The 27,594-nt window shown below is 40.1% G+C and overlaps 2 protein-coding genes across 4 annotated transcripts in view; one reads left to right on the forward strand and one right to left on the reverse strand.

Moving 5' to 3' along the window:
* Positions 1-295: 295 nt before the first annotated feature.
* HEPACAM2 (HEPACAM family member 2) lies at positions 296-24,221 on the reverse strand. The gene is made up of 9 exons (XM_075492828.1): positions 21,427-24,221; positions 15,337-15,687; positions 13,654-13,938; positions 7,269-7,565; positions 3,996-4,121; positions 3,887-3,911; positions 3,726-3,763; positions 2,343-2,416; positions 296-412 (listed from the first exon to the last, which is right to left on the reverse strand). Exons 1-9 carry the CDS (start codon positions 21,494-21,496, stop codon positions 296-298), a joined length of 1,383 nt encoding a protein of 460 aa, XP_075348943.1. The 5' UTR covers positions 21,497-24,221.
* A 316-nt stretch (positions 24,222-24,537) lies between these two features.
* VPS50 (VPS50 subunit of EARP/GARPII complex) overlaps positions 24,538-27,594 on the forward strand; it is a 103,720-nt gene continuing 100,663 nt past the window's right edge. For 2 of the 3 annotated variants that reach the window (XM_075492827.1, XM_075492825.1), the window contains exons 1-2: positions 24,538-24,737; positions 27,063-27,131. In XM_075492827.1, coding sequence (XP_075348942.1) covers positions 24,705-24,737; positions 27,063-27,131 — 102 coding nt within the window. In that variant the 5' untranslated portion in view covers positions 24,538-24,704. The remainder of the gene's footprint in view (positions 24,738-27,062; positions 27,132-27,594) is intronic. The other variant, XM_075492826.1, reaches the window with a different exon arrangement.

A 27,594-nucleotide genomic window follows, 5' to 3' on the forward strand; every position in this document is an offset into this window, starting at 1 on the left:
AAACCATGGCTGCCCCCTTAAAACATTTGGGAATTTTCATTTGAAATTGTGTTTGAAGATCTTACCTTTTGTTTTTCACACTTAGACAAAACTGGCATGATGAAACAGCAGACTGGAGTCTTGAGGAAAAGTGAGGGATTGGATAGAGAATGATGGAGGAACTGAGGTAGCTTACACCTGTGTTCCTTCCTTACCCCTCTCGCTGGAATCAAACACCAACTACCAAAATGTAAATTGTTCTGGATGCAAAAGCATTTGTCTTTGAGCTACCACACGAGTGCACACAGGCTTTAACTTACTGTTGATGGTCTTGTTGCAGCTGCTCAGGAACATGCTGAATAACTTCATAAACCGTACTAAGCATATCCTGGCCTGGGACAAAGCCAGAGCCAGGAACAGATTGACTTGAAACCTAAAAGTAGCAAAGAGTATTCCTACTGTAAGTACAAATGGGAAAAGATTCAACAGAAATTAAACTGATAATGTAACTTCTCATTTTTTTAACTTTTCCCCATCAATGGTTTGTGTGTGGATTTAACAGTTCCTCTCTATTAGTTTACATTTCATCTAAGTTTTCATCACATTTACTGTAAGGCAAGCAATAGTTTTAAATTAAATTAGGATCTTAGAAGATTTAGGATGCAGCTCCTGCATTTAATATAGCAAGTGTTTTATATTAGTGTACCACAAGTCAAGGAAGGAACATTTAATAAAGAGAGAAGCAGGAGAATAGATAGTAAAAAAGAAGAAAATATTCAGGGAAAGGGTTCAGCATAAAACTCCCACCAGCATGTCAAAGAGAGGGAACTGCAAGGAATTTCCATTAATGAAGTAATAATGAAATTGTTCAATATGTTAAGTATACAAATCTGCTCTTATGTCAACACAACACCTAGACTCCCCATCCATAAGGAATTCTCAGTCTTTCTGCCTCTACCCAACCTCCAGTTCTTCATTATATCCACTTTCTTATTTTTCCCTTTTTCTGCTAACTAACTACAATGAATCAGTGGATCAAATGCTGACTTTATCTGCAATGCCATAAACCTGAGTAACTGAACATAAATCAGTGGAGTTTCTCCTGTTTCTTGAAATTTTACTGGAAATTAGAATAGATTTCATTGCTTGTACATCCATTCTGTTGTCCTTGTCACCTCTCTCTCCCTCCTGACCTACTAAGGCCCCGATTCTGCAAGAATGTGACTTTGGGATATGATCAGCCTAAGCGATATCGTAGTGTGCCTGAGGCTGTGATGATTTAGGGCCTGATCTCCGTACTTAATAAGCCTCCTACGGTCACAAACTTTCACAGATACAGTTTGGCTCCTCTGTTGTCTAAAAGCCTTTTATCTCTGCTGCTGTAAAAGTCTGTCCTCTCCACTAACCTTTATGGTAGCGCTCGAGCCTGTAGAAATGTCTGTTTCAATCATCTAACCCCAGCAGAGAAATGGGTTTGACTATCTATGACTGGGTTTTGCTAATACATTATGTATTATGAGAACTAATCATAATAACAAAATAGGTGTGACTGTTGATGTGACCCTGTGTGATCATGTTTTAAGAGCTCTCCCTTACCTGACCATATTGATGCTCTCCAAGGGTACAAGACTGCACTGGCAGAAATTTTCCCTAGCAAAGGGAAAGTGCTTCGTCTACTTCCTCCCAGTTTCAGTCTGTTGTCCCTAAATTTTGTGGCCCTATTTCTCATTTTTTCTTTGTCCTTTTACACCACATCAGAATGATCTCCAACTGCTATACAGTAATTTCAGCAAAGCCACAATGCAGAGAAGTAGCATAAGGAGTAGAATTTTTTCTGCTAGCAAAGTTCCTGTGCTTAAGGCCTCCCCCACAATACATGAAGCTAACAGAATAATTCTTCTGAAATATAGCTGAGATTTAGTTTGCGTATTTTTACAATGAAAACTTTAAATACCTCCCTGAGGCTTTTCTGCACTGCCGAAGTTGTACGTTGCGTGAGCAGCAATATTAGGGCCAAGGGAGACAATGGCATCACAAGAATTAATTTGCATGTGTGACACGAGGGGTTCAGTGCTACCCATCTACCCAACACTACTCATATTCTTTTAATATAGGGTAACTGAACTGACATTGTTCCCTTTAGAGCTTGGTTAGTTCCTTACTGCACCATGTTAATACAAGTACTGAGCTATTATAGTAAAGAAAGAATAAGTACTGGGTAAACAACAGCAATGAATATGGTGTCATACAGACATCTGTAAAAAGCAACAGGAGCAAACTGACAGAAGGATTCTAGTACAGATATTTAGTACACCTTAAGAAACAGAAAAGAAACCGTCAGTTTATGATGTAAAATCACATACCCTAGAACCACTGGCAAGATCAGGAATAGCGACAAATTCATATATCCCAAAATCATCCAAAGCACTTTCATGTCCTAAAGTTAGAACAAACAAACATATGTGAAAAAAGGTATGGAGATGTAGTATGAATCTGGAAAAGACAGCTTGCACAACGATGGGCAAAGTAATTTGGCCTAATTTTTAAAACATTTGATTATTGGTTGTTAAGCTGGCGTGGAGCGAGGCAGGGCAGCTGCACAGCTGGTGTGCACAGTGCTCGGCTATCTCCAACACCTCGGACCAAGTGAGGAGCCTCTTGCTAACCTCAGTAACAGTTTTGGTAGAGCCATTGGGACTATCTTTGCTGGAAGGCTAAACAGACCAATTTACTTTCATTTCCCACAGAAAAGAGACCCAGTCCCTACACTCAGCCTGTCTACACTGTAGTGAGGCAGTACCACCTGAATCTTTTATAAATGCTGCGAATAACAAAAGGGAGCATGACACTAATAGGTGCCACATTATTAAACCAGTTGACAGATTGTATCTGGGACTTCAGATACAACTTGTAGTTAGGGTGGGAGTCTCTTTCTCTACCCTCCCACTGTCCAGGAGATCCGAGACTCTTGGTTGTCTCTTGGGCGGCACTGCACAGCAGAGGCTGCAGCACTAAAGACAGTGCTGAGACTCTCTCCTCTGATACTGCTTGCTGGGGTGAAGGACCCTCTGTGCTCAGGTGAATTTCTTACCTTCCTAAGCTTCATATACTTCTCTATCGTCTCGCATGTAGCAGCTTATAGACTGCTCTGATGCTTTGGTAGAAAGGGATGGGAACAAAAGTGCTACCCTTCCAAAGCATGGCCAGTCTCCAGCCTCTCCTGCCCGGGATAATGTGGGAAAGATTGTGGAGGAAAAAGAGGCAGTGACAAAAACACACTGGGTCCTGATGACACAGAGAAAGGTAGTACAGAATGTGGTAGAGGCTAAAATATATATACTGTAATGTCATATTAACATCTCACGATTTTGGTACTGATTGGTGCCATGAACATTTAGAAGTGCGATCCTCCCACGGCGTATCACCTCTCACTGCTATCCCGTAATAACACTAATTTATTTCATATTGGTGAGAACAGCAGAACACAGGTGATTCTAACTGGAATTAACAGCTGCAATTCAAGCCAACAGGTACATACTGCTGTGACCGCCAGGCGTGAGCTAAACCCACGCTGACCTGTTGTCATTTTGGTTTTATCTTAAGTAAGCTAACACAGAGGTCAGTGTGCAACCCAAGTTAAAAACACACTTCCCTTCCTTTCCTTCTTTCTTTCTGTATGTGGAGATGGTAAGTTTTTGCAGGAATGGATTTTGACCTTATGCTCACATTTCTTTCATTAGCATTACCTGAAAATGTCTGTGCCTTCCTGTAATCAGCCTCTGGCCTAGGAAACATAAACATGTTTTTCAGTTTGATGTCATAAGCCAAGGAAAGAAAATTAATATGATAAAATGCAATTCTCTTGATGGAAAGGACTTCAAGACCTAAGAATCATTTATTTTTGTACCTGCTCTGCAGCTTCTGTTGTATCACTGAAAAGAAGAAAGAAAGAAAAATCATTCTTTTTGCTCTGATGCTCCAAAAGAAGAGCTGGAAAGTGCTTAACTTTTACATACCTTTATGTGGCTGATATCTTTTCCAGATGAATAAAAAGGCCATAGCTAGGATCAAAAATAATGAAACTCCCGTTATTACTGCAAGAGATGACAAGGATTTTCCTTTCTGGGCCAGCTTTTCCAATCCTGTGACAAAGAAGATGAGTACTCTATTTAGTCTCTTGTTCTGTATAATGTGCTATTATGACACGGAAAAAAATGTATCTTTTGAAATTCATGTGAAGCTAGTAAACCTGCATAGAGATACAAAATAGATACAAAATTTGGGTTCTTGTGAATGGGTAATTTTTTTTCCCCACAAATCTCCTGAACTGGCAAAGTAATGATACGCATACCAGAAATGAGTCCAGAACAGACTGGTACCTAGAGCTAAATGAAGGTCAGTAAACGTAATCCACAAATAACAGCATCACAAAAAGTAGATGAACATTCTAATTTTAGGCATAGAGACACTGAACTACCAAGAAATTAGGTGACAATTAGGTGAGCGGTTTGTGCTAGATGGGAGGGGAGTCCTCCTCGCTGTAGGAGCTGTAGAGTAGGAGGGGATAACTGAACTATTGCATTTTTTCTAAAGATTTTCAGATCACTGACAGTCTGGTTGTTTATCTTTTGCTGAGATATGCATTAGCAGCAGTTTTCCAGCAGGATTTACTGATAAAACACAAATACAATAGGTATATAATTACATACACAAAACCATGTTGAAAACATTTGCAAAGACTGGAATGTGAAAGTTAGGAAATGTCAGACATAGCTGCTTGTGCACCCTTAATTTCCTCCTTTTGCTCTGAATCGTGCAGAATTCATGTAATTAAAGGCCGTGTCACAATCCATACAGGTAAATTAATGCTGCATATTTGTCAGTGCCACCTTTATGGGTACAATTCAAATGTGTATTATTTAGCTGAATGTGTTTCCAGTACCTCCATGAACTCCTGTGCAGACAGTGTCACTTACATTTACTTACACCACCATGTAGTTCACTGGCATTGTGCTGGCTGTATGTGCAGCAGTTATCACAAAGATTAAGTATGTGGATTTCAAACCAAACGAATCTCGAAGATATGGGGAAAATAAACCACTGCAATTTCACCAAATTTCTTTCATACTCCTTCAATGTACTGCTTTCCTCAGAAAAAAAACCCCAAATGCTGGAGAATCAGCTGCGTCCTTAAAAATGTTCTTTAAAATGAATAATTTCAAATAAATGACTCAATAAATCTTATCTCCACAGGCATACCAGTACAGAAAACAAAGATGTGCTCTTTATGTGCATTTAACACACTCAAGTTGACTCAACTTGAGAACTGAGCAATGACTTGTGTACATAATGAGATACATTCTCTTATTTTAAAATCTAACTTGTCTTGGCTAAAACTGGGTAACAGCTTAGTGCAATGATTGATATAATTGTAACTTATTGATATAACTGTTTTCTTGATGGTTTTTAGCATTAATTAGGCAGCTGTTTATAGCTGAGTTTATAGGTGAGTTTCAGTCCCTTAGGTGGGGAAGTTGCGTAAGGTCTTCTGAAACATCGAAGTTCCTGTTGCTGCTGAAAATGGGGTTTCCAGTATTTTGAGAGGCACAGGCTCTGTAGCTAGGATTACGGGGACAGGGAGAAGGGATATGGAATGATTTTCATAGTCTTTGCTTAGTGTGTTTAATCGGTTCCAACCAGAATTTAGCCTGAGCGGGATCTCTAGGTTTAGCCTCGTGTGTGAATTCACACCCCTTAGAGTCCATCAGTGCTGCCCTGCCAAATGTAGGCTCGACACCTGGATTTAGTGCTATCTGAATAAATACTCATCAAGAAGAAAATGGCTATAGAGGGGGAAACTGATATTTTTTAATTTGTAAATACACAGGACAAAATGTTTTAAAAAACTATTTAGGCAAAATATTTGTAATTAGGAAATGTGTGTTTTTAAGTGCAACTAAACATGAAGCTGTGGAGTTTTCCCTTCTTTTTGGCCTTTGAAAGGAAATTTCAGCTGAATTTCTTAACGCTTATTGATGAATATTCATATATATATCATAGCTTACATGAACTTCCTGGAGAAATGTCATGTTGATTTCTACTGACACATAGCTCTGGTTGCATTTTCTTTCGCCAGTAACCACAATGTTTAGTTTTAAAGTGCAGTATTCTCACTGTAAAATTGCAACCTGTTTTCATTCCAGCATACTGAAAGCCATGGATTTGTGACGAATCCGTAAGTCAGCCTGAACGATGGACATCTGTTCTCCTTGTTTATCTGACTAACAAATGGCTGAGCTCTTTGTTCTGCACAAGCGAAATTGCTTTGTTAAATTTTCTAAAAGGCAATCTATTCTATCCTGTTGAACATTAATAGCATACATTCCTTATCTGAAAATACTTGTATCGATCTGTATTAATAAGAGATAACAGACTTCCTCAATATCTTGTTCTTCGCTGTATGCTTCTGGAGGTTTTCTGAAAAACTGCTTTGTTGCCGTTTAACGCAATCTGGTACAGGAACTGAGGTTATAATGTATGAGAAATAAAGGTGTGCGTTCAGCAGAATCTAGCGGTCAATCCATAGATTCATAAATATGACAGTGAAATAATTTTTATGAACCGATTTTAATAAAACCATTCATCATTGCAGCTTGCATTATTATCATACACTAAACTAAGGTTCTTATAATACCTAACCACACTGGAAAAATATTGAAGACCTTCACTGCTGGGTGTCCGTGCCTGGTTATTTTAGTCAGCGATGTATGCTTGAAACTATCCCATGTACTGGTCACCTGGTAGCCCCAGGGCTCACAGCTCCTGAAAGCTGTGGGACAGTGAGCCTTGGACAAAATCTGCCCTTGGGACAAAGGCCCACATTGGCATTCAGCAGATTTCCGCATAATTCTCTCCATTCATCTTTATCATTTTTAAAGGCAAACAGTAAGAAACAGAGTAAGAGACATATAATTCTGCCATGTTACTTGGTTGTGATGAGGTTTGCCTACCAAGGAAGTTTTTCTACTCAAGAGATAAAGTTCCAAAGGACCAAATATATTTCAGTGTTAAACTCCCACAAAACTTCAGCATCTTAGTGGGTCTTGTCCCAAGCCGTGTCACACTGTGAGTAAAACCTGGATCCCACTGAACGGCCCAAAGCCCCTTTACTACTTCGTTAGCAAGACCTCACTTTTGATAGATATTCTCTCTCTAAGAATTATTTCCTTTTTCTGGGGTTGACACTCTGCTCAGATGTTACGGTTACAGCAATGAATTAATGTTCTTACCTACAGAAGTAACGACGACTGTGAAGTGAGTTTCATCTCGTTTTCCAGTCACATTGTTGAAAGCACGGCACATGTAATCTATTGTCTTCTGGGCCACTTTATCAGATACAACTTCCAGATGGGGTCCATATTTGATTACATGAGTGGTATTGTCAGCCCTTTGAATCCACGAATAAGTATTTGGTGGATTTGAATCTGCTGAGCAGTCGAACAGTATAACTTCCCCCATGTCAACTGTAAACACTGCCCCTATATTCAGACCTTTATCTGATTTAACTCTAAGTCCATAAGGTCCATCTGCATTGAAAAAAAAGAAAACACGGTGGAAAAATTAAAATCAAAGTATATAATTAAACTTTAAATAGAAGCATATCTCTCAACTTAGAATTTTTAAGTTAGACTAGCCTTTAGAATGGCTGGCACTGGATTCAGTCATTTCACTTAAAAGGCTTTCGGTGCAATAACTTGATCTGTACTAGATTTATCTCAGACTACACCCACTTAATACTGATCTAATCACTGTTTAGGGAAAAAGCACAGGTCTGTACATTGTTCAGTACGATAAAAAGAATGAAAACAGTTGGAAAAGGTGTGAAATAAAGGAGCAGGTCTTCTTCAGGGGCATATTTGACCCTTTCTACTTAAATGCCAAACTTATTGGCATAAATAATTTCTCTGCACATTTAAAAATGAACAAATTAGCCTTGAAATATCTAAATATTCACTGTAATACTTTGCAGTATAATAATTATTTGAGGAACTATCCTACAGGTATAATATAGAGTGGGGTGTGCCTTAGATAACTTCAGAAAAAGTTTGCCATAAATGACTGCTAAAATAAACTTTAACCTTCCCCCCGCTTTAGTAGGCTTCTGCTATTTCAACATTGATATTTCTTTCAAGAGTAAGCCCTTGTGCTGAAAGCAAGCTGTGTTTCTGAATATAATTAGAAGAGCCATATATTGTCCAATAGTCATGTGTTCATTACTCAGAAAATTGAGCAGCTAAGTATTTTTAGGGTAATCTCCATAGGAAAATGGGAAGGGACACAATATGTTTAAATATTAGAAAAATATCTCCCATGCTATTTTTAATAGATGATTTCAGATCATGGGGGTTTTGTATCTTTACATGTTAAAATCTGTTCTAGGGATCTAAGTATAGAAATTAAGGTAGAGAATATAATAATAAAAATGTGCCTTATTAAATTACTTTTTCTAGTCAAAAGAACGAATCATTTTAATCTTGCTAATTCCCTAAGGGCTTACATGCATAATCAAAAATGCACGGGCCTAATATTGACAGAAGCCAAAAGAAGAAGATGTGCAGAATGAGCAGGAGACATCTTTTTGGTAGGATCCCTGAAGTTCAGTAAAGCTGCTGACAAGTGCCCCACACAGAATGGCATAGCAAAAAGGCAGATAAGTCAATATTATGCCCATTGTAGACAGTGCAAGCAAGTAATATTTCCACCTTCCTATGGTTGTCTGGAAGCATTAAGATAATGCAGCTGGGTTTGAATGTGAAATTCCCTGCTGCATGAAGTGGCACACTGGCACATTTGACTATTTCTCATCAGGAAATTCAGACTGACATTAGACCTTCCTCTAACATGCACACTTCTATTTATTGCCTGTCTTTTTTTATGAGACTGATTTATTCTTCAAGAACACATAGGCAAACAGCACGCAGCACAAAACAGGCCATTTGGTGTGAGCCTCTGGGTTTTTTTCTCTGTGAAGGCTTAGACAAGAGAATGTAGACTATCACACCATGACTTCAGTTTAGTCCACTTTTAACCAGATGTCCATATTTCACAACATAAACTTGCCAAATTTTTTATTTTCGCTACTTATTTCTTAGCGGTAAGCTTTTTGCAGTCTCATTTTAAGGAAGGCCTAACATCATGCATAATATTTACTTGGGAAATGCAATACAGATTCACTTCAGCATGAATTAGCGCTGCTCCCACCTACATGGCAGGGGCCACTCTGAAGAATCAAGGCATTTTTTAAACTCTAGATGCTGGGCTGCTTCTTCACAGGCTCTGCAGTTCCTGAGTCATTTGCTTTACTGTATCCAAGAGCCGGCTGACCCTGTAATAAGCATTTTTGGGAACGGGAGACCTATCCACACTACTTTGGCTTGGCTGACCTCACTGGGGCTGCGTGCTTCTGTGGACAGGCCAGAACACCAGCCTCCCATGGGGGCTCAGCCGGTATAGGTATTTACTTCCCTTTTTTCAGATGGGAAAGGAGAGGGATGTACTGAACTTTGACTTTTTCATAAATGAAAGTAAACCTCTCCCGCACTATTTATAGGCAGGAACACACTTTATTACTTTTCAGAGCAATTCAGTGGTTCCTCCTATCCAATTCTTCTTTCTTAGAAGAATTAGCTTTTATTTTCACTGATAAGATAACCTTCGATATATGTAAACAGAGATTAATGGCAAGAATAGCTGACTGGTCTCTGTGCCCCCTCACTCTACTGGGAGATTTGCCACAGTCTGCAAAAGAATCAGAATTGAGTTCTGCTTTTTTATCAGTATCGTAACGGTGCAGCATAGACAGGTAACACTAACAACATTACCACACTTTTGTATGAAAGCTGCAAATCGAAAAGAAACCGTTATAAAAACACTGACGCACACTGGCTGGGGAAGTATGTTTGAAAAAAACAAAGAAAGGTTTTCTTAAGGAATAGTCAAATCTTGGCACGGTCTGAGAAGTGGCATTCCTTGATGAAGCCAACACAAGCATCGGGTAATCCTTCTGCTTCGCCTGGATCAGTCTTTTGCCTCTCCTGGGCACCGTGTACATCACTGAGATCCCTAAACACCGGGTAGCTGAGGGATATACACAGCTTCAAGGATGATCCTGAAAAGCAGGTAATTAACCATTTCCTCTCTAGGACCAAATATATTCTAGCTTTGGGAAGTCCCAAGGAAGGAAATCCCACTTAGTCTGTTAAATTCAGCTCCGTCAGCACAGTACAGCAGTTTCTGCTGCAGCCTCCATGACAGCAGCTTCTTCCCGTCTTGAAATAATTTGTTTCTGGGTCACGCTACTACAAGAGCCATGTTCTGGGGTGCATTATCATCATAGCTAATGGAGAAGCAGAATAATATTAATGAGAAATGAAGAACAGAACACTTTTGATTCTCAGTAAACAAACACAGTGACAGCCTTCATGGACCCCTCAGCTCTCCTTCTCCTTTCCAGTATTGTTCTCAACAGAAATCTGCCTCTTGTCTCAGTCAAGCCAGTTAACTAAATGACTTGTAAAATAATAAATCATCTGTTCTGAGTAACAATTTACTGCTCTGTGGGAATATTTCCAATTGCTCCTATGACCACGAGACTGTTACAGTTTCCAAGCAGATGGCAGGTATTTACTGTGAGTGACCTTTTTTTTATCACCTCCAGTAACTCCCCCGCAGCCATGACATATGGCACATAGAGATCCCGGGGCCTGTTCTGGATCGTTATTGACAACTGGGAGCTGGGAGACAAAGTACCGCTGCAGGCAGAGGTTGGACCGAATGAGGTGACTTCGTATAGCTCAGGAAGCAAGACCCCAACTCCCATCGCTAACTTGGATATGGATAGTAGCGCAAGTATTGCAGTCTTTCAGCATCGCATTGTTTTCTCTTAATATTTTTTTCAGATTTTAAATTACGCACAAAGCAAACTGTCAGTTCTGACGAAATAAAAAGTACATTCTGAAAATGCAAATACTTATTACAATATTTCCACATGTGGAGAAAAACTGAATCTCAAAGTTTTTGATATATACAGATCTTTTGAGCAGATCTCTATCACAGATCTCTATCACAATCACTCAAAATGCAAAAGTTCCAGAAACGTGGGCACTGAAGTAACTTTGAGATTTTAAAGTTCTGCTAAACAATGGGTCAAAAATAGGTTTTCAGTTTAGAACTTGGAAAGATTTTTCAAATTTGCTGGAAAATACATGTAGTTGAGTGAGGGAGAAGGGAGGAAGCAGTTGCAGAACTGAGACTGAAGGGCACACGCCTTGTCAGTGCAAGTGTCCCAGCCACCCGCCAGTGCGATGAGTGCTCTGGAGCCAGTCCTGTGTGCAACAGCTCAGAAATGCGAATGCTGAAGGGGCTGTGCCACCAACAAACAGAGCAGTCCGAAAGGTAGCAAGAGTGGCAGATATTTTTCTAGCCTGACCTGATTTCATTGCATTGTAAGAAGGCTGTCAGGTTGTGCTGGATACAGCATCCCCAAGTTTTGTGTAGGTATTCTTTGAAGAGAGAGGTGAAGAAGGTCCATTCATAGCTCATTCGAGTGAGAAGAGCAGTAGAGGCAGCACATTCATACACATGCAGCTCTCATTCTTAGCGCTTTAAGCACTTGAGTGAGCTGAGGTTGATGACTGTACAAAAGCAGGCATTTAAAAATGTGCTACCTTGAGGAAAGAATATGATTTTTTTTTTATTATGGTAATAAGTTAAAAATCCATCAATGCTGGTTATTTCCTTGTAGAGCATTTTATCATGATTCCTCTGTCTAATGTGAATGGAAGCTCAATTCACATCTGCCCTGTTTAGGACTCTTTGCAGCAGCTCCTTCATCTTCACGTCTGCATTGCTGTCAATTTTATAAGCTGCACCTAAGGGATCAGCTCTCGTCTAACAATGTCCTTGCTAGTCTTCACTAATTCAGGCAGTCTTTCTCTCTTCTCCTGGTGCAGTGTAGAGACCCACACACACACTTTAGATGCAAGACATCCCCTTATCCAATTCTTCCAAGTTACAATTAAAAATAAGTAAGAATGGATAATCAGGGAAGAAAGGAGGAGGAGGAAAATATGACATAGTAAGAGGTGTAGGTTCTGAATATGCTGGTAGTGCAATCATAACAAGTCTAGGGCACGGGCTGTCTACCAGCTGCCAGATTACAGAGCCCAGCAAAACCAAGAGAGAGCACCAGCCCTTGGCTGGACAGAAATCCAGTTCCAGTCCTTGCACTGTGCCATCCACACTGTGCCATTGGGTAAACTGGTTATATCTGAACGGGGCTGGTGGCAAGGTAGGTCCTGACCTGTCTGATATCAGCTCTCCTCTGAGAAGGACAGTTCGACCCCTGAGGACGTGCGGCTTAGAGCCTGGCAAGGTCACATACACAGCATGCGCTGCTTGCAAATCTTGGAGGCACTGGAAGCTGAGATTACAGGAGGGATAAGGAATAAAATGAGAGTGCCCTTTCTAAGATTTAAAGTATAATTGTTGAATGCTGATTAAGCCAATCTTTTGTTTCCTCCAACACATTTCATTCTTGAACTCAATCTGCATTCACAGTTAGTTTCTCAGATCACTTCATTTCCAGTCAAAATATATGGCTAGTTTATGGTTTATTCTTCTGCCAGCATTGGTCTTTATGCAACTCTTCTTGCTCCCTCATGTTTCTCACTTGATGTGGAAAGCAAACACTCCTTTTAGCTCTGATTTCGCTAAGCCAGACTGAGTTCTCTGGGTCTCTTCTCCATTCCTTTCTGTTCTCTTTCTTTCTGGTTCGAGATCATTGCTCTGGGATGTGCAGGAACTGCACACAGTATTCTACATGTGGTCTCACCTTCTGTGTGCCATTAGTATTCCCCTTATTTCCTTGTTGGAAATACTTTGCCAATACACCCTAGAATTACATATGTCTTTCTCATGCCTGAATCACACTGCCAGTTCACAGACACCCTGTGATAGCTCAATCACCCAGGCTCACTGCCTCAGTTATTTCTCAGTCATTCTCCATCTTATCAGCAGAAGTTCATGTTTTTTATTCTCTAAAAGTGCATGCCCATTTATTTTTTTACTAGCAAATTTCATACCAGTTCTATTACTCTGTCAAAGTCATTCAGTACTCCCAGTTTAATGTCACAGGTGAATTTAAATTGAGATACTCCCAATCTTTATGCTGATGTCATTAATGGAAGTATTAAACAGGACTGGACTCAAAATTATCTTGAGGAAAACCACTAATACCACTCCTTCAGCCTGGTACTTCTTGTACTTAGCCTTTTGATACTGTTTGCTGTCTCAATTTTTAACAATATTTTCACATATACCCATCTGATTGTTTTTTTCCTTTGAGTCACATCTCCTCCAGATCTGAAGATGTCTGTACTGTGGAATTCTTGAAGTTGCTATTTGAATTCTGTAGTTTAGACTCGCCTTCACAACTACATAACACTGACTAACTTTTTATTATACTGTTTTGAGAGCTGTTACAAACAAGCTCATGTTGAATAAAGCTCACATATAATGTTGACTCAACTGTTTTCTGCCTGTTTCCTAGTTAGAGGCACTCTTTCCAGCCAGATCATTTCTACAAAGGTAATTATGAATATTTCATATACTCACAATATATGGTTGGTGCAATTATCTCACTTTCCATTGCACTGACAGGGTTAGATACCAGACAGCTGTAATTCCCAATGTCTTCTTTTACAACAGGAACAATTAGAAGTGTTGCATTGTTTGATGAAAAGGTGTAATTAGGGCCAGCAGGGAGAGGCTTCCCATTTTTCATCCACCGGTAAACTACCCTTGTACCTTTTTCCACAGTGCATTTCAATGTAATATTCCCTACATACTCCACTACCCCTGAAGATGGTTCAGTATGTACAATTGGCTTTGTGACAGGAACTGTAAAATAAAGAGATATGAAGAGTTATAAAAGTGACGAGCCAGTATATTACAGTCTTCATTGTCAAGATGATACAAATAGCAGTCATCATCCTCTCTGGAAAGTACTCGGATTTCAAATTTTATTTATTAAATGTGGTTAAAAGTTGAAAAGAGAAGTCCATATTCTCAGCTGGTGACTGTAAGAATTGTTCTAGTACTTAAATAAAACGAGACTCTTTATATTACCGGTAATACGACAAAGGCTGCAGTCAGGTATACCGTGGCCTCCCGCTCCTGCCTCATAAGCAATCCCACAGAAACAAAAAGAGTGCAAAGCGTGACATTGCCCACGGTGTGCGACTTCCTCGGTACGGCTGCCTGCAGCTTTGCTGACACTGGCCACCACTGAAATACGCTGTCAATCCAGTCGTGAGGATGACTGCAAACTGGGATGGGTATGGGAGTTAAATGGCAGCTACAACCTTAGCATGCTACTCTGTCATTCGTTTCATTATTCCAAGCCCAATAGTTACAGCTCGCTCCATATAATCCATAAATTACAGTAGCCTCTTGTCATTCTTTTAGATCATGATTTTCTATTCCCCCTTTTTTTTCTATCCCCGCTACAAGGAGTAAAGAACCAAGAGGGAACTTCAGTATTTTAGGAATTCAGATCTGGGCTTCTTTTACAGACACAAGGTCACCAGCAAAAGTCAATGACTCCTCTTTGACAGTGACAGAAGATAAAAGACATGGTAGGCCCAAGTAGAGAGCTCATCGAAGAAAAGAGAGAACGAAGGGGCAGTCAGCTCTTCTCTGGCTGACTGGCTGTTCAGCGTAGGGAATGTGAACAACAAATAAATCTTCCAATAAAAAAACTGGAGACAGTGGAATAAAACACTGGAAAAAGATCTACAGGTGGGATCGAGTTTTGCCCCCTCAGATCCCATTGTGGTCTTTCCTTTTTTAGGGACACCTTGCCACAGTCCTCTAGCTTGCAGGCAGAATAAAATACTGAGCTGGCAAATGGTTGCAGATTTCCTCGGGGAAGAGTTGTTCAGGGAAAAAGACTATTTGAACGTTAATGCACCCTCATGATTGATAGCACAGTAGAGCCTTATGAAACATTATTTCTTAGAAGTTTGTCTAATTTAATATTAATTATTGGTTTCTATACTCCTTCAAGTTTTTACTTATGATCCTGAAACATTAGTCAATATATTAATTTTGTTTAAAATGACATATTGCAGCATTCCCTCCAGCAGCAGTAGAAAATAACATAACTTAGTTGTTAGTATTTATTCATGTATGGTTGGATTAAATTATACATTATTGTAACTGGATACTAAGAACCAGTACTTTAAAACTATTGCAATTTTTTTTTCCAAATGAAGATACTATATTTTACTAACTTACCATCAACAGCTACTTGAATCTTTTGACTGGCAGCAATCGTCCCATTTCCACGGACATTGACTTTTACGATATAATTGCCCTCGTCACTGATATGCAATGGATTGATCATCAAAGATGCATTCGGTGGTATGAGGGTAAACTTGTGCTGGTATTCCAAGTCTGGAACTACTGTTTGATTTACAGAGCCAAGCAAGTATTTTGGATTACTTTGAGGCCTCTCAAAAAGCCAAATTATCTGGATTTCAGAAGCTGTAGCATTGAAATTGTAGTCAACGGTGAGATGGAGTGGTTGCCCCTCAATACCATGGATGGTATGAGACGGTACTGTCAACTTTAAGGCAGAACAAATACCTGCATAAAAATGAAAGAACAAACTAATAAACAAACCCAAAGCACAAATGGAAAGCCTGGAAAACTCAAATGAGAAACTCTCACAGAGAAGAAGCTCTCAAGGTTAAAGCTTACACTTTTTTGTATGGTGATAACTCAGATGTCAAGTAAGAAAGGGGCAAACACTCATTGACCTCGGTGAAGTTGGATCTAGCTACAGAGTTCCAGCTTTAAAATATATGAAAAGCCAAAGGAAGGATATTTGCAATTTCTGGGCAGAGGATCTTTTATTGTTGAAAGTTTGACAAAAATGAGAAAATGTGCATTTACCTTAATGTTTAAAATATTTTCCCTTTAAAATATTCCCAGTTTCTAGGTCTTATACTGTCTAACAGTCTTGGATTGCAAACTCAATTTTTAGGATTTTTTTTCTGGGTTGGTTTAGCTAGGGAGAAATTTCTTAGTGTTACTTTGCCAGTTATACTGAGAAACTGACTGAAAATCTAACAAGCAGCACTTCCATGAATTTGTCTGATTAAATTTATATATAGTTATTATTGCTGACTGCTCTGTATACGTAAGACTAAATTCAAGAAACATTACTAAGCCTACAGAAGTCAAATATTCCAGTTTTAGGAAAGAGCAGAATTAAGATTTGCTCTTGATATACACAAAAGCAAAATTTTCAGCCACATGATTAAACCTGTTCTCCAAGAACCCTGCCTCTGTTAGGGTGCTAAAAGGCCACTCCTCAGTTAATCATCGGCTTTCCCATATATTATTTTTGAATCGTTTTTCATTGTGTCGGCCTGAGACAGATTTATAGAACATTATTAAAACTTTACTCTTAGGACTGAGTGATCTATTTCCACGTGAACTTTTCCACAGCACTCACGAGTACAGCAATGGTGTAAAGCGTTGACATTAATGAATTGATTTCACACCACCATTATAATTGATATGACTTTACAGATGAGGAATTTAAGCCCAGAGAAAATTAACAGCAAAAATACCCACTCATTCTGGATGATCAATTTGAAATATTAAGGACTGGATTTTTCAAAATACATATAAACAGATTTTAGTATGTTCAAGACACAACTCCTATTGACTTCAGTTGCAGGTTTGATTGCTCAGCTTTGAGCAATCTCAATGCTCAATAGTGCTGAAAAGCACACTGTAAGTGCTAAGTCAAAACCCTAGGAAAAAAACAACCTCTTATTAGTAAGAACATGTAAAAACTGTGATTTAAGTAATCCATCTACCACTGCATAAGAGCACACTGGAAATTGAACAAGAACGCACTGCCCAGGGCAACATGCAATGCTTTCAGCATGCACCATCTATTCTTTTCCTGCTACTGCACATCTTTGGTTGGACCAAGTGATCCTTGAGGTCCCTTCCAACCTGGTATTCTAGGATTCTTGACACGCTTCCCAATCCCTGTAACAAAAAAGTAACTCCTCAGCTGAAGTACATATACCCTCTAGCTGGAAAGGAGGGCAGAGGGAGCCATGTGTGAAAAATATGTGACTGTGCTATTAAAGATTAATATAATGCAGAGATAACGTTGTTTCTTAAATTTCTTACCTTCATAGCATTTGTCTTTATGACAAATAGAAATTGTTAAAGGTTCATTTGTGTCTAATTTCCTCGGTTATATAGCAGGAAAAGATAAAAATATAAATTCAGTAGCATAATATGGTATCTGTGTATGTCTTTTGGGTTAGAATCTTCAAATTTCACTGCACAGCTGTTTGCTGCTTGAGCTAATCGCAAAGAAAACTGTCACTGGGGATCCGGGTAGGGACACAAATGCAGCATGGCAATATGTAATGCCAGTAATTAACATTAGAGGTACTCTGGAAGGGCACAAAAAGTAGCAGGGCAGAGATGGTGCGGGAAGGGACTGGCTCGTGGGTAGCCAGCAATGTTGTCCCTGCTGCTGAAGGTGCCCACAAAACCATCTGTGAGATACTAACCGTATTTCAGGAAAAAACCCTATTGCTAAGAAATCTCTGGTCATACTCTGTCCATTCAGGAACTAGTGAGTTTTATAGCCAACACAAAGCCAGCTACAAAGTTTACCCAAAAAAAGTAACTTTGTGGCTGGCTTCATTTTTCATAAAGCTGAGCAATGCTATACTCAACTAGAGAAGACAGCTCGCAGCGTTTCTGAGGGTATGGCAGGGAAACCAAAGAAGAATGTGGCAGAAGACATAGGGGTGGTATGTGTAAAGACAGTGAAATCCTTTGGCAGAAAGACTGGCAAAGCCACCTTCTCAGGGGCTAAAGAGGAAGTGAGCAGAAGACTTCAGGTTGCATGGACACTGATGTGGAAAGGACAGTTGAGGGTCAGCGGGAGGAGGAGGGCACAAAAAAGGAGGAAGAGTGTAGAAAAAATACGGAGAGGCTTAAGTGGAGGATACACAGGACAGGGATGTTTACATGCTTAACTTTTTCTAGATCAAAAACCTGAAATGGCTGAAGCATATCAAATTGAAGCTTCCTCCCCTAGCCCTTTTTAATACTATTTGTGGCCTGTTGTTCTTGCAGTGTTTTCTAACGCTGCACAACTCTTAGGGACTTATCGACTCTTGTTAGTGGGAGATTAGTTTTGTTGGTTGTTGTAACATTTCTGAGAGGCAAATTGCCTCCCTGCAAACGTTACAATACAAATCAGACTTAAACTGCTGTTGTCTATTTGAAAAAGAGAAGAGAGTAATTCCTCAGTAAAATCCTTCACAAAATATTTAATGTTGGAAATATATGTCATACAACCCATCGAATACATTTCAACTTTTAAATCTCCTTGAATGAAGTAAAAAAACATCTTTCAAACACTGGGAGATCTGTAAATGATCAATTAAAAGATCTGTCCATATCCTTCCTCATTCTTTAGGCATGACATTGCTCAATTTTTGAGTTTATTTAGCTGTCAATAAGCGATTGTGCTGTAGGATAAGAAGCCATTAACAGCTGCAGTGTAATCATAAAATATGTAGAACAAATAATATTTCTCACAGATCTGTTTGCTTCTGCAGAAAATTAGCAAAAACCAAGCAGGTCTAGTGAGCACGAGGATAACTGGGACCACCAGTGTAGAAGGTACCACCATAATACAGTAAGATAAAGAGAATTGCAGCTGGAAAACTCAATTTCTTCTCAGTTAAAAAATGTGGGAATAGAAACTGTAAATTAACTTTGTTCTACTTGATTCATGGGGAAAAGTGGCTCCATGTAACAGGTTGGAAAGACATTTTCATCTGCAGTCAAGGAAATCCTTTTAGCAAAGACCAGAGGTGGGTAAGGGCAGAAACCCTGTTTTCCCCTGGAGTTCGTTCAGGAGTGACTTTGGGCGACTGCAGTTTTTGCTGCTCCCTCCGGGTCTGCTGGGGCGGTTTCACGCAGTGCCATCAGCGGGCAGGAGCTCCCCCGTGGCCGGCAGGCTGAGGGGCAAGGCAGGCTGGGGCTCGGAGAAGTCGTTAGAGAATGGTGCTCTGCTGAAGGCAAGGGTTTTACAGGAGCAATGCTGGGAGACTTCTGGCTTGAACAGAGATCAAATCTTTTGCAGTCTGGAATATTCTTCACTGAAAGGGCTATTCTTCACCGAAAGGGTTATCTTCTTCACCGGAAGGGTTATTTCTTCACCAAAAGGGTTGTCCAGCATTGGAACAGGCTGCCCAGGGAAGTGGTTGAGTCACCACCCCTGGAGGTATTTAAAAGACGTCTAGCTGTGGTGCTTAGGGACATGGTTTAGGGGTGAACTTGGCAGTGTTACCTTTATGATTGGACTCAATGATCTTAAAGGTCTTTTCCAACATAAATGGTTCTATGATTCTGTTCTATTATACTAATTTTTATTTTTAATTAAAACTGAAGACTGTTATGACTAATCCGTGAATTAATGTTAACAGTGAAATCAAGCTGATGTGCCAAACTCGTACTTCATTCTCATCGGGCACAAACTCCATATAATTTAAGCCTCTCTCTATAGCTTTCTAAATATAATACAGATTTTTCCAAGACAATGGAATTTGGAAAACTAGTTTTTGTATAATGACCGTAAGGGTTGTACCAAAATGACCTCCATTTGGAGCTCAGTGATCTGTGCTTTGCTTCCACCTCACTTTGCTATCATCAGTATTAGCAAGCACAACAGAATCATTGTTGACATAAAACAAGGGCTGCAGCTTTAGTTTAAATAAAAAACTATGACATAACTTTTGAGTTTATGGCATAAACTGAAACCTGCTTAGCAAGGTTTTATCATTCTCTGAATTTAACATGCACATCTTCTTGTCAAAGTGAGTTTGGATTCTCAACTGTTTTTCACCAGAGTGTTCATTTAGCTCTTTGGCTCTCCAAAAACCCCGAACCTGGTGTAAAATGTCACTAGATCAGTGATAATAGTTTTTACACTTCTTGCAAATATGTTCATTTATGAAAAAAGCCCCAGATATAATGGACCAGGGAATCTGCAATTCCTATACCCTCATTTATATCAGCAGAGACTTGGGCATACTCTTCCCCAGTTTGGGATTTTTGCCCAAGAACAAGTTCCAATAAGCTTTGTTATTGGACCTAATTTTAGCTTCTGAGATCAATGTCTTTGGCGGGCTTTGCGTCATGTCCCCAACGCACCTGATTCTTGCCATTATATAGAGTACAGGCTGCACATTTCCCGTACTAGGAAACGTGTATATCTGAGTAAGGGTATACGATGAGACTTCCTGGTGAACAAACGTGTACTCTAAAGCACTCTGCTTGCATACCAATATCTCTTGTAGGATTTTGATAAAAAATGTCCAAAAAAGTTGTAATGTAGATAAAGTGCACATTCACTGTTTTTTATCAATGAGGGTTTTCATTTTTAAAGAAGAAATCCAATAATCTTCATAGAAAACTGCAACTGTTATAAAGCCAAAACTCTTGACAAAGTATTTAGCTCAAAATAAAGGAGACTAGGTGACTGTATATGAAATTCACAAAGAAAAAGAAAAATTGTCCCTACATATGAATGAGTAGAGGATGTACTACATTTGTAGTATTGTGTATTCCCTCTGTTGATATTTACAAAAACAATTAAATATAGAAGAAGTGAACTACAAGAGTTTGTAGAAATATAAGTTTATCTAACATTTGATCGCAGGATATTCCTGTCAAAGTGCATAGAACATTTATTTTTTATCAAGTGCATGGATAACAAATGTATACTTACAAAAACTGCACCCAGATACCAAACAAATGTGCTATTAATGGGAAGACATTCTTCAGCTGATTGAAAGCTTAATTTAGTTTTAATACCAAGTACCTTTAAATATTACATATAAATTTTCCCTATTATCTGTAAGGCATCATAATGAACTGAAAAATAATGCATCAGCAGTGTCTCAACATAATGCATTTTTAAAGACATGTGTAACAGCTTCTGTATAAACTTTGTTTCAGAACCTGTCCAGCCTTACTTGTTAAAAAGAATGCATAACGTATATATTAATTAATAAACCGTGACAATATATATGTAATCAATGCCCATATTTTATATACAGATTATGTATAGCACTAATTTTTGTCAGTTGCTAAAAGTTTATAGGTCCACTCATAAACAAGGTGACACTATCTGATTAAAAGCTTTTAGACTACTTTCTTGAAATAAAATCATCTGACAATACAACAGAAATATCTTTAAATTTAGGAGTATAATAGCAACCCACATTTCCACAGTGACAATCAAATATAATTCGTACTGTTTCTTACCTACAAGCAGAAAATATATTTTGCACTGTAAGTCCCAAAAGAAGTTGGCTAACGGGCTCCATGAAAGCATCCTGTCCCACACAAATCCCACCTTTTTCTCAGCGCAAAGCCAGAGCTTGGACCTGCAGCTGCTGGTTTATTTGCTAGGGAAATCAGCAATGAGTTAACAGGCCCTATCCTGTCCCCTGCCTTATGTGATTTGAATATGTGTATACAAAGAACAAAGGGAGTGGAGCACCTGTTAGATGAGCACCCATCTTCATTGCCTCTGACTTTATCGTAACCCTTCCCCGGCAGTCACAGCAAATATGACATAGAATGTAATAAATGGGGCGCAGAATACAAAGTACGTTCAATTAATAAGTGAACACACCCAATGTACAGGTTATATAGGTATCAACATCCTTTAGCTACGGTTTCATAAAAAATACCACGCTGCTACATGGTTCTGCTTATTTCAAAGTAGCATTCAGAAGATTTTTCTTCAGATCTGTTCCAGTGACAGCCTCTCCTTTTCTGTTATAAAAAGTATTAAGAGCAAGAGCCTTGCTTAAATTTTTTTCTAGCACTTTCGAGCCCATAACTTTTCTGTATTTTTTTCCTTAACGTAAGCATAACTTGGCGATGATTTTGTTCCCTTTCTCTAAACAACATGTAATATGAATTATCTATCAGGCATCTTCTAACAAAGAATCCTGTGGCTAGAGTGGACAGCTGACTACAGTTCTTGAGTTAGCTGCTGATTACTGTTTATTCTGCATTAACTTACATCATTTAATTAATATTAATAAATATTAATATTAATGTATGATTTGGATTTTGTCCAAGGCTGTCACTCACCGTACAAATCTAATCAGCAGCAAACCAGGCAACGCTCCCACAGTTGTATGTGCAGTAACAGTTTGCAACAGCAAATATTTGCATCGACAGGGATGGTTTATCCATAGAAAAACACACTAAGTTTTTGCTATACAGCACTTAGGCAGACTATTATGGATTAACAAATACTAGGCTAGACTGTATCCTACCTTGTGCAGGAGGGACTGGTAGCAAGGAATTGCCTCCCCCTCACTGCAAGGGTCCTGCAAGGTGCTAGGCCCCCACCAGAAGGGCTGAACACTCAATTTTTACTTAAGGGAGGTGAAAATCACCAGATCCTTCCAGAATTCTTAGCAGCTCTGTATAATCAAATGTAAGAAACATGAGGGTTATTTCAGGTTAACAAAAATGTAAGGACAGTGGTCCCACCAGAAATAATGTCACCACCTGACATGAGCCAGTAGATGAAGAGGGTATTTTGCATATTCCCAAAGGCTTCCCAGGTCCACTGTCCTGCCCTTCCTGAATGCTGCTGTTTATAACCTGCTTAATCCACTTCACTGTAGGCTAGATGTATCAAATTGCAACCTTTTATAAAACCTGAGTTAGAAATTATTATCTACTTGGTTTCAACATGTAATAAAATATTGGTCACAGGTTCCAATTAATTTCTAACTGAAATGAATGGGAGCTTTCACATCGGGATAAAGTCTGTGTTGGTGTTTTAAATGCCCTATGTGGGCAAAGAAAATAAAAAAAAAAAAAAGAAGAGATTAGCAAAGTTGTATTTTTCAAGTGTGTCCCCTTCCTTGCAGCATTTGGATATGCTCTTGATATCATTAATATGCTGCAATTTTTTACATTGAATAATTTACACAAATAAAGCGGGTGCTAAAAAAGTGCATTATTTTTTCTATAGAATTCTATCTTGTGCTGGTTGTTAAATGGCATTTAGACTTAATCAAACCTCGCTCATTTCTTTTTAATAAAAGCAACTACATTAAAGCAACTTCAGTTGCAGCAGTAACATACTGAGTACTTTCAGTATTTCTGCGAGTTTTAGTTATTTTATTACTAACATGTAACTTTTTCATGTGCTAAATTTGTTAGAGGTTTTCCACAGAAATAACTACAGATTATATTCCCAGTCGTAGCCAGAAGTAATGAATTCTTACTAAGAACGCAAGGAAGGGACGACCAGTCCCGACCTTCCCTTCATCACTGTATCAGTTCAAACGGAGAGCAGCACGCCCGCTTTTACCTGTCATACCCTGCAACAAGTTTTCGGCCAGCTGGGGGGCTAAATAATAACGGGATTAGGAAACGCGTGCTGAGCTGACCTGTCTGCAGACTCCAGTAATTCCAAAAGGAAAGACAACCTTTTCTGCAGGTATTACTATGCTGCAGTGGATGTGTTGGTAGCCTTATTACTGAGTGTCATCTCCAGTTAAGCAAAGATTGCAGGATAAATTCTTCCTTTTTTTGTATTGATAGAAAATAGATTTTACAGTTATCAGCATTTTTTTTTTTTAGTGGAGATCTATACAACCAAAGTATACAGACACAAGCCTGTTTCGGTGATGCAAAACTGCATCATCCATGAACAGACCCAAAACCCTTTTGCATAACGCCCAAAATAACCCAAGGCAGACAGAAAATGGTGATTATCCAAGTGTATTTTCTAGCTAATCTGTCTCTTTAGAGAGCGCCTCATTTTATCTTCTCAGATAATTGCTTTCAAAGTCTAAACAAGCGAACCTCAATGTTCAAATACTCTGTAATCCCCCAAATCCCAGAGAAACCCTCGGCCTGCTGGGCCACCAGTGCCGGTCGAGGGATCGGGGATATAAACGTAACGAAGATGCCAAGGCTGAGCACGGGTTTTGGTGACACGAGTTTAGCAGTGCTTTGAAATAGCAGGCTGCCAAACTACGAGCTCCTTCCACCGCTCCGGAGGGGTGCCAGAGCCGCACCGGAGCCGCCGGCCCGAGCCTTTCCTTCTCCGCGGCCCAGTTCCGCCTCCCCGGCGGAGGCGCCTCCCGCAGCCCCGCGGCGGCTGGCTCCCCGCTTCCCGGCAACGGCAGCGGGCCCGGCCCGCGTCTCCTCACGGCGCCCCCGGCCCGGCCCGCACCCCGCTCCGCTCCCCCCACGGCGCCCCGGCCCGGCCGTCCCCGCGCCTGGCAGAGAGGAGCCGCCTCAGCCTCGCCGGGCCAGCCGAGCGCGCCGCGGCGGAAGGAGCCGCCCCCGCCCGCGCCCTTCTCGGGTGCCCGCCCTGCCGGTCGTGCTGACGGGGGTTGTAGTTGGGCGCCGCCGGCCGAGGACTACCGGTCCCAGGGAGCAGCGGGCGGGCTCTGTCAGGTGGCGTCCAACATGGCTTCCCCGTGCCCGCTGGGGCCGAAGCCCGCGGCCGTGCGGGGCTGCTGAGCGCCTTCGGGCGGCGGGGTGGTACCGGTACCATCATGCAGAAGATCAAGTCGCTGATGACCCGCCAGGTGAGCGGCTCGCGTCGGGAGGGCAGCGGGGCCCTGCCGCGGGTGTCCCGGGCTCTCCCCGGGGACGCCGTGTCTGGACCCGGTGGCGAGGGGGGGCCGGGGCCAGGATAGGCGTGTGCGGCCGTGCCCGGGCACCCTGATGGGCCTCCGGGGCGCGGGCATGGCCCTCAGTCCTGCTTGTGGGGAGAGGGAAGCCTTAGTGTGTATTAGCTCTTGGTACGCATGCATCCAGCTTTTTTTTCTCTTTAAATCAAGAAATGGAAGCACGCACGGGTGCCAGCACTTAGCTTGTGCGATAACAGACAAATTGGCGTTAAAGATGACACGACTGGTCTGTGCCCGTTTCCTTTTTCACCTATAACTTCGGAGTGCTGGGCCGTGGTACTCCAACATGGCTTTGTCTGATAGCAAGCGCTTGTGATCAAAAGGCAGGGCTGTGGCGGTGCTGGGGAAGTATTTGGGTGGGCACGTTTTGAGTGTGTGCCGGAGTACTTGCTGTGTTTCTGTTAGCCCGCTTCACTTTGTACCAGTTGTCTCTAGGATTACGTAGCTCTAGTCTTTGTTTGGACCAGTATTTCTAAGGTTGCGAGCCTTTTTAAAGGAGTGTATTAGAAGAGCATTCGAGTCATTCACGTATACGAAATACCTCTAAAATGAAGCCTGTTTGCCCGTGTGTCTAAATTTGAGAACTTAAGAAATCACTTGAGTCACCCACCACATCAGATATTCTAGATAGTTATAGAAAATGATGGGAACGTCGGCAACTGAACTTTGCTTTTTTTCTAAACTATGTCCTCAGAGTTGTGATGCTTATGTGGGAGACAGGGCTTAAAAATGGAGATCAGCATGAAAGCTGAATATCCAAAATAATGTTCTGCTCCCCTTCAGTATAGGGGTAAACGATCAGTTTTCAGCTTGACTAAGAGGAGTTGTGGGAAGCCTGCCCAGTGTGGAAATGTGGTCTGAAAACGATGCGACTTATGCAATTTTCAGCCTTTGGGAAGGATTAAGTTCCATTTAGCATTTGATAAGTGAAACTTTTTACTGCTTTTGAAGATAAGCTGCTAGTACTGCAGATTTTTGAGAGGATGTGTGGAAGATTACATGTGAAGTATAAGAAGCTGCAGCAGTTGCTTTGCTTGTTTGTTACCTTGAATTTCCGATGCATGGAGGTGAGTCATCTTTGGTGGTGGTAATTGGAAAGGGAGGATGTTTTGAAATGATGTGCAAGGAAATGTGAGAATCAAAACCAAAATGAAGAGGTTTTGCATCCTAGGAAGATGAAACAATTGTAAAATGTAGTAGTTGCCAAAAAAGTGATGAACTTGTAAAACACTTTATCAGTTTCAAAGGATAAATACAAACTTTTCTCATCATAAACTCACATAGTAATTGCATAGGTCCTTTTGTTTCAAAGAAAGTGTATGTACCCAGGGCCTGAAAGGGGCTTGGAAACAGTACTGTTAGCATCAACCACAAGAGTAGGAGGGAAGTCTGCCTGAAACTCGTGACTCACGTGAACACCCTGAAGTCTCAAGGGAAGCTGGAGTGAGAACCAGATCTGAAACTTGAACGTTTAGATTCACCGCTGTCTAGGGAGCTGGCAGAAAATGCGCTAAGCAGCATGTTCTGTGGTATTGCTTCATAAAATTGTGAATGTGTTGGATATTCAGCAAACACATTCTCAGCTGGTTAATTGATGCTTCCTGTACAAAGCTTCAGTCTACTAGAGGTTATTCTATTTATGTGGCTATATACATTTAAAGAGTATTAATTATATAAAACAGCTAATGTGGATTATGCATCTTTTTCAGTTTAGTTATGCATGAGGAAAACCGGTCCTGATAGTGTTATATGGTAAATAGACGAATATTTTTGCCATCAAGCAAAAATAGTATAATTTTGCTGCAGAGTAGGTGGCACTTAACTTGAATTCGATTATTTGATTCCATTAAATCATTAAGTTAGTGGAATGAAGTGTGTTATGTTTTTTGGACACGTGCATTTTTAAATTTAAAATAACATCTGGAAGTTGAGAGGGGGATATAAGTGAACTTTATGAAGGGAATGTTAGTGAACTGTACTGAAAAGATACATATTGCAGCATAAAGTTGGAAATGCTTAGATGTTTGAGGAGCATAATTTATACACCAGTGGTCTTGCTTATATGTTTATAGAATAAGGTCTTAGGCTTCCAGCCTCATGCCAGTGTAATTTATTAAAAGATTTGTAGGTATATATTCAACGTCAGGTAAGACTTGTGCAGTTTGATTGCAAGATACATAAAGTAATCAATCTTAACTGACTATTAAAATTCTTTTAAAGGGTCTAAGAAGTCCTCAAGAGAGTGTTCATGACCTCAGTCCTATTGAAAGCTTTCGGATTCCTAGTAAGGTATGATACACAGTCCCTCCACTCCCACCCCCTTCATTTTTAGTTTTTCATTTTGTAGTTAGATGACACTTAGTTGTTTCTTTTTCTTTTTTTTTTAACACCAGATTTGCTGTTGTTCTTTTTGACAGTTTTATTTCTTGCTGAAAATCTTTAAAAATGTTTTTATGAAAGAATTAAGAGCTGTGAGGCAAAATAGTTCACTGACTTAGAATGAACTTGCATTAAAATGTCTTTCTTGGAACTTATGAGTTGTCACTGGATGATGATCTTCATATTATCTAGGTTTCCTGCTGGAATGAAGAAAACAAAAAGAAGGAAAAAGTGCCTTTTTTTTTTTTACTTTGGAAAGTAGGTGCTACATGGAGTAGCCTGTATAGTTCTAGTCTTGGTATTTAGTCACTTCATGGTTTTGGTGCTGTAAGTATGTTACGTAGTTTCATGGCTTTAATCTTCAGCATGTATA

This window comes from Mycteria americana, chromosome 2 (genome assembly GCF_035582795.1).
Source record: "Mycteria americana isolate JAX WOST 10 ecotype Jacksonville Zoo and Gardens chromosome 2, USCA_MyAme_1.0, whole genome shotgun sequence".
Taxonomy (NCBI): domain Eukaryota; kingdom Metazoa; phylum Chordata; class Aves; order Ciconiiformes; family Ciconiidae; genus Mycteria; species Mycteria americana.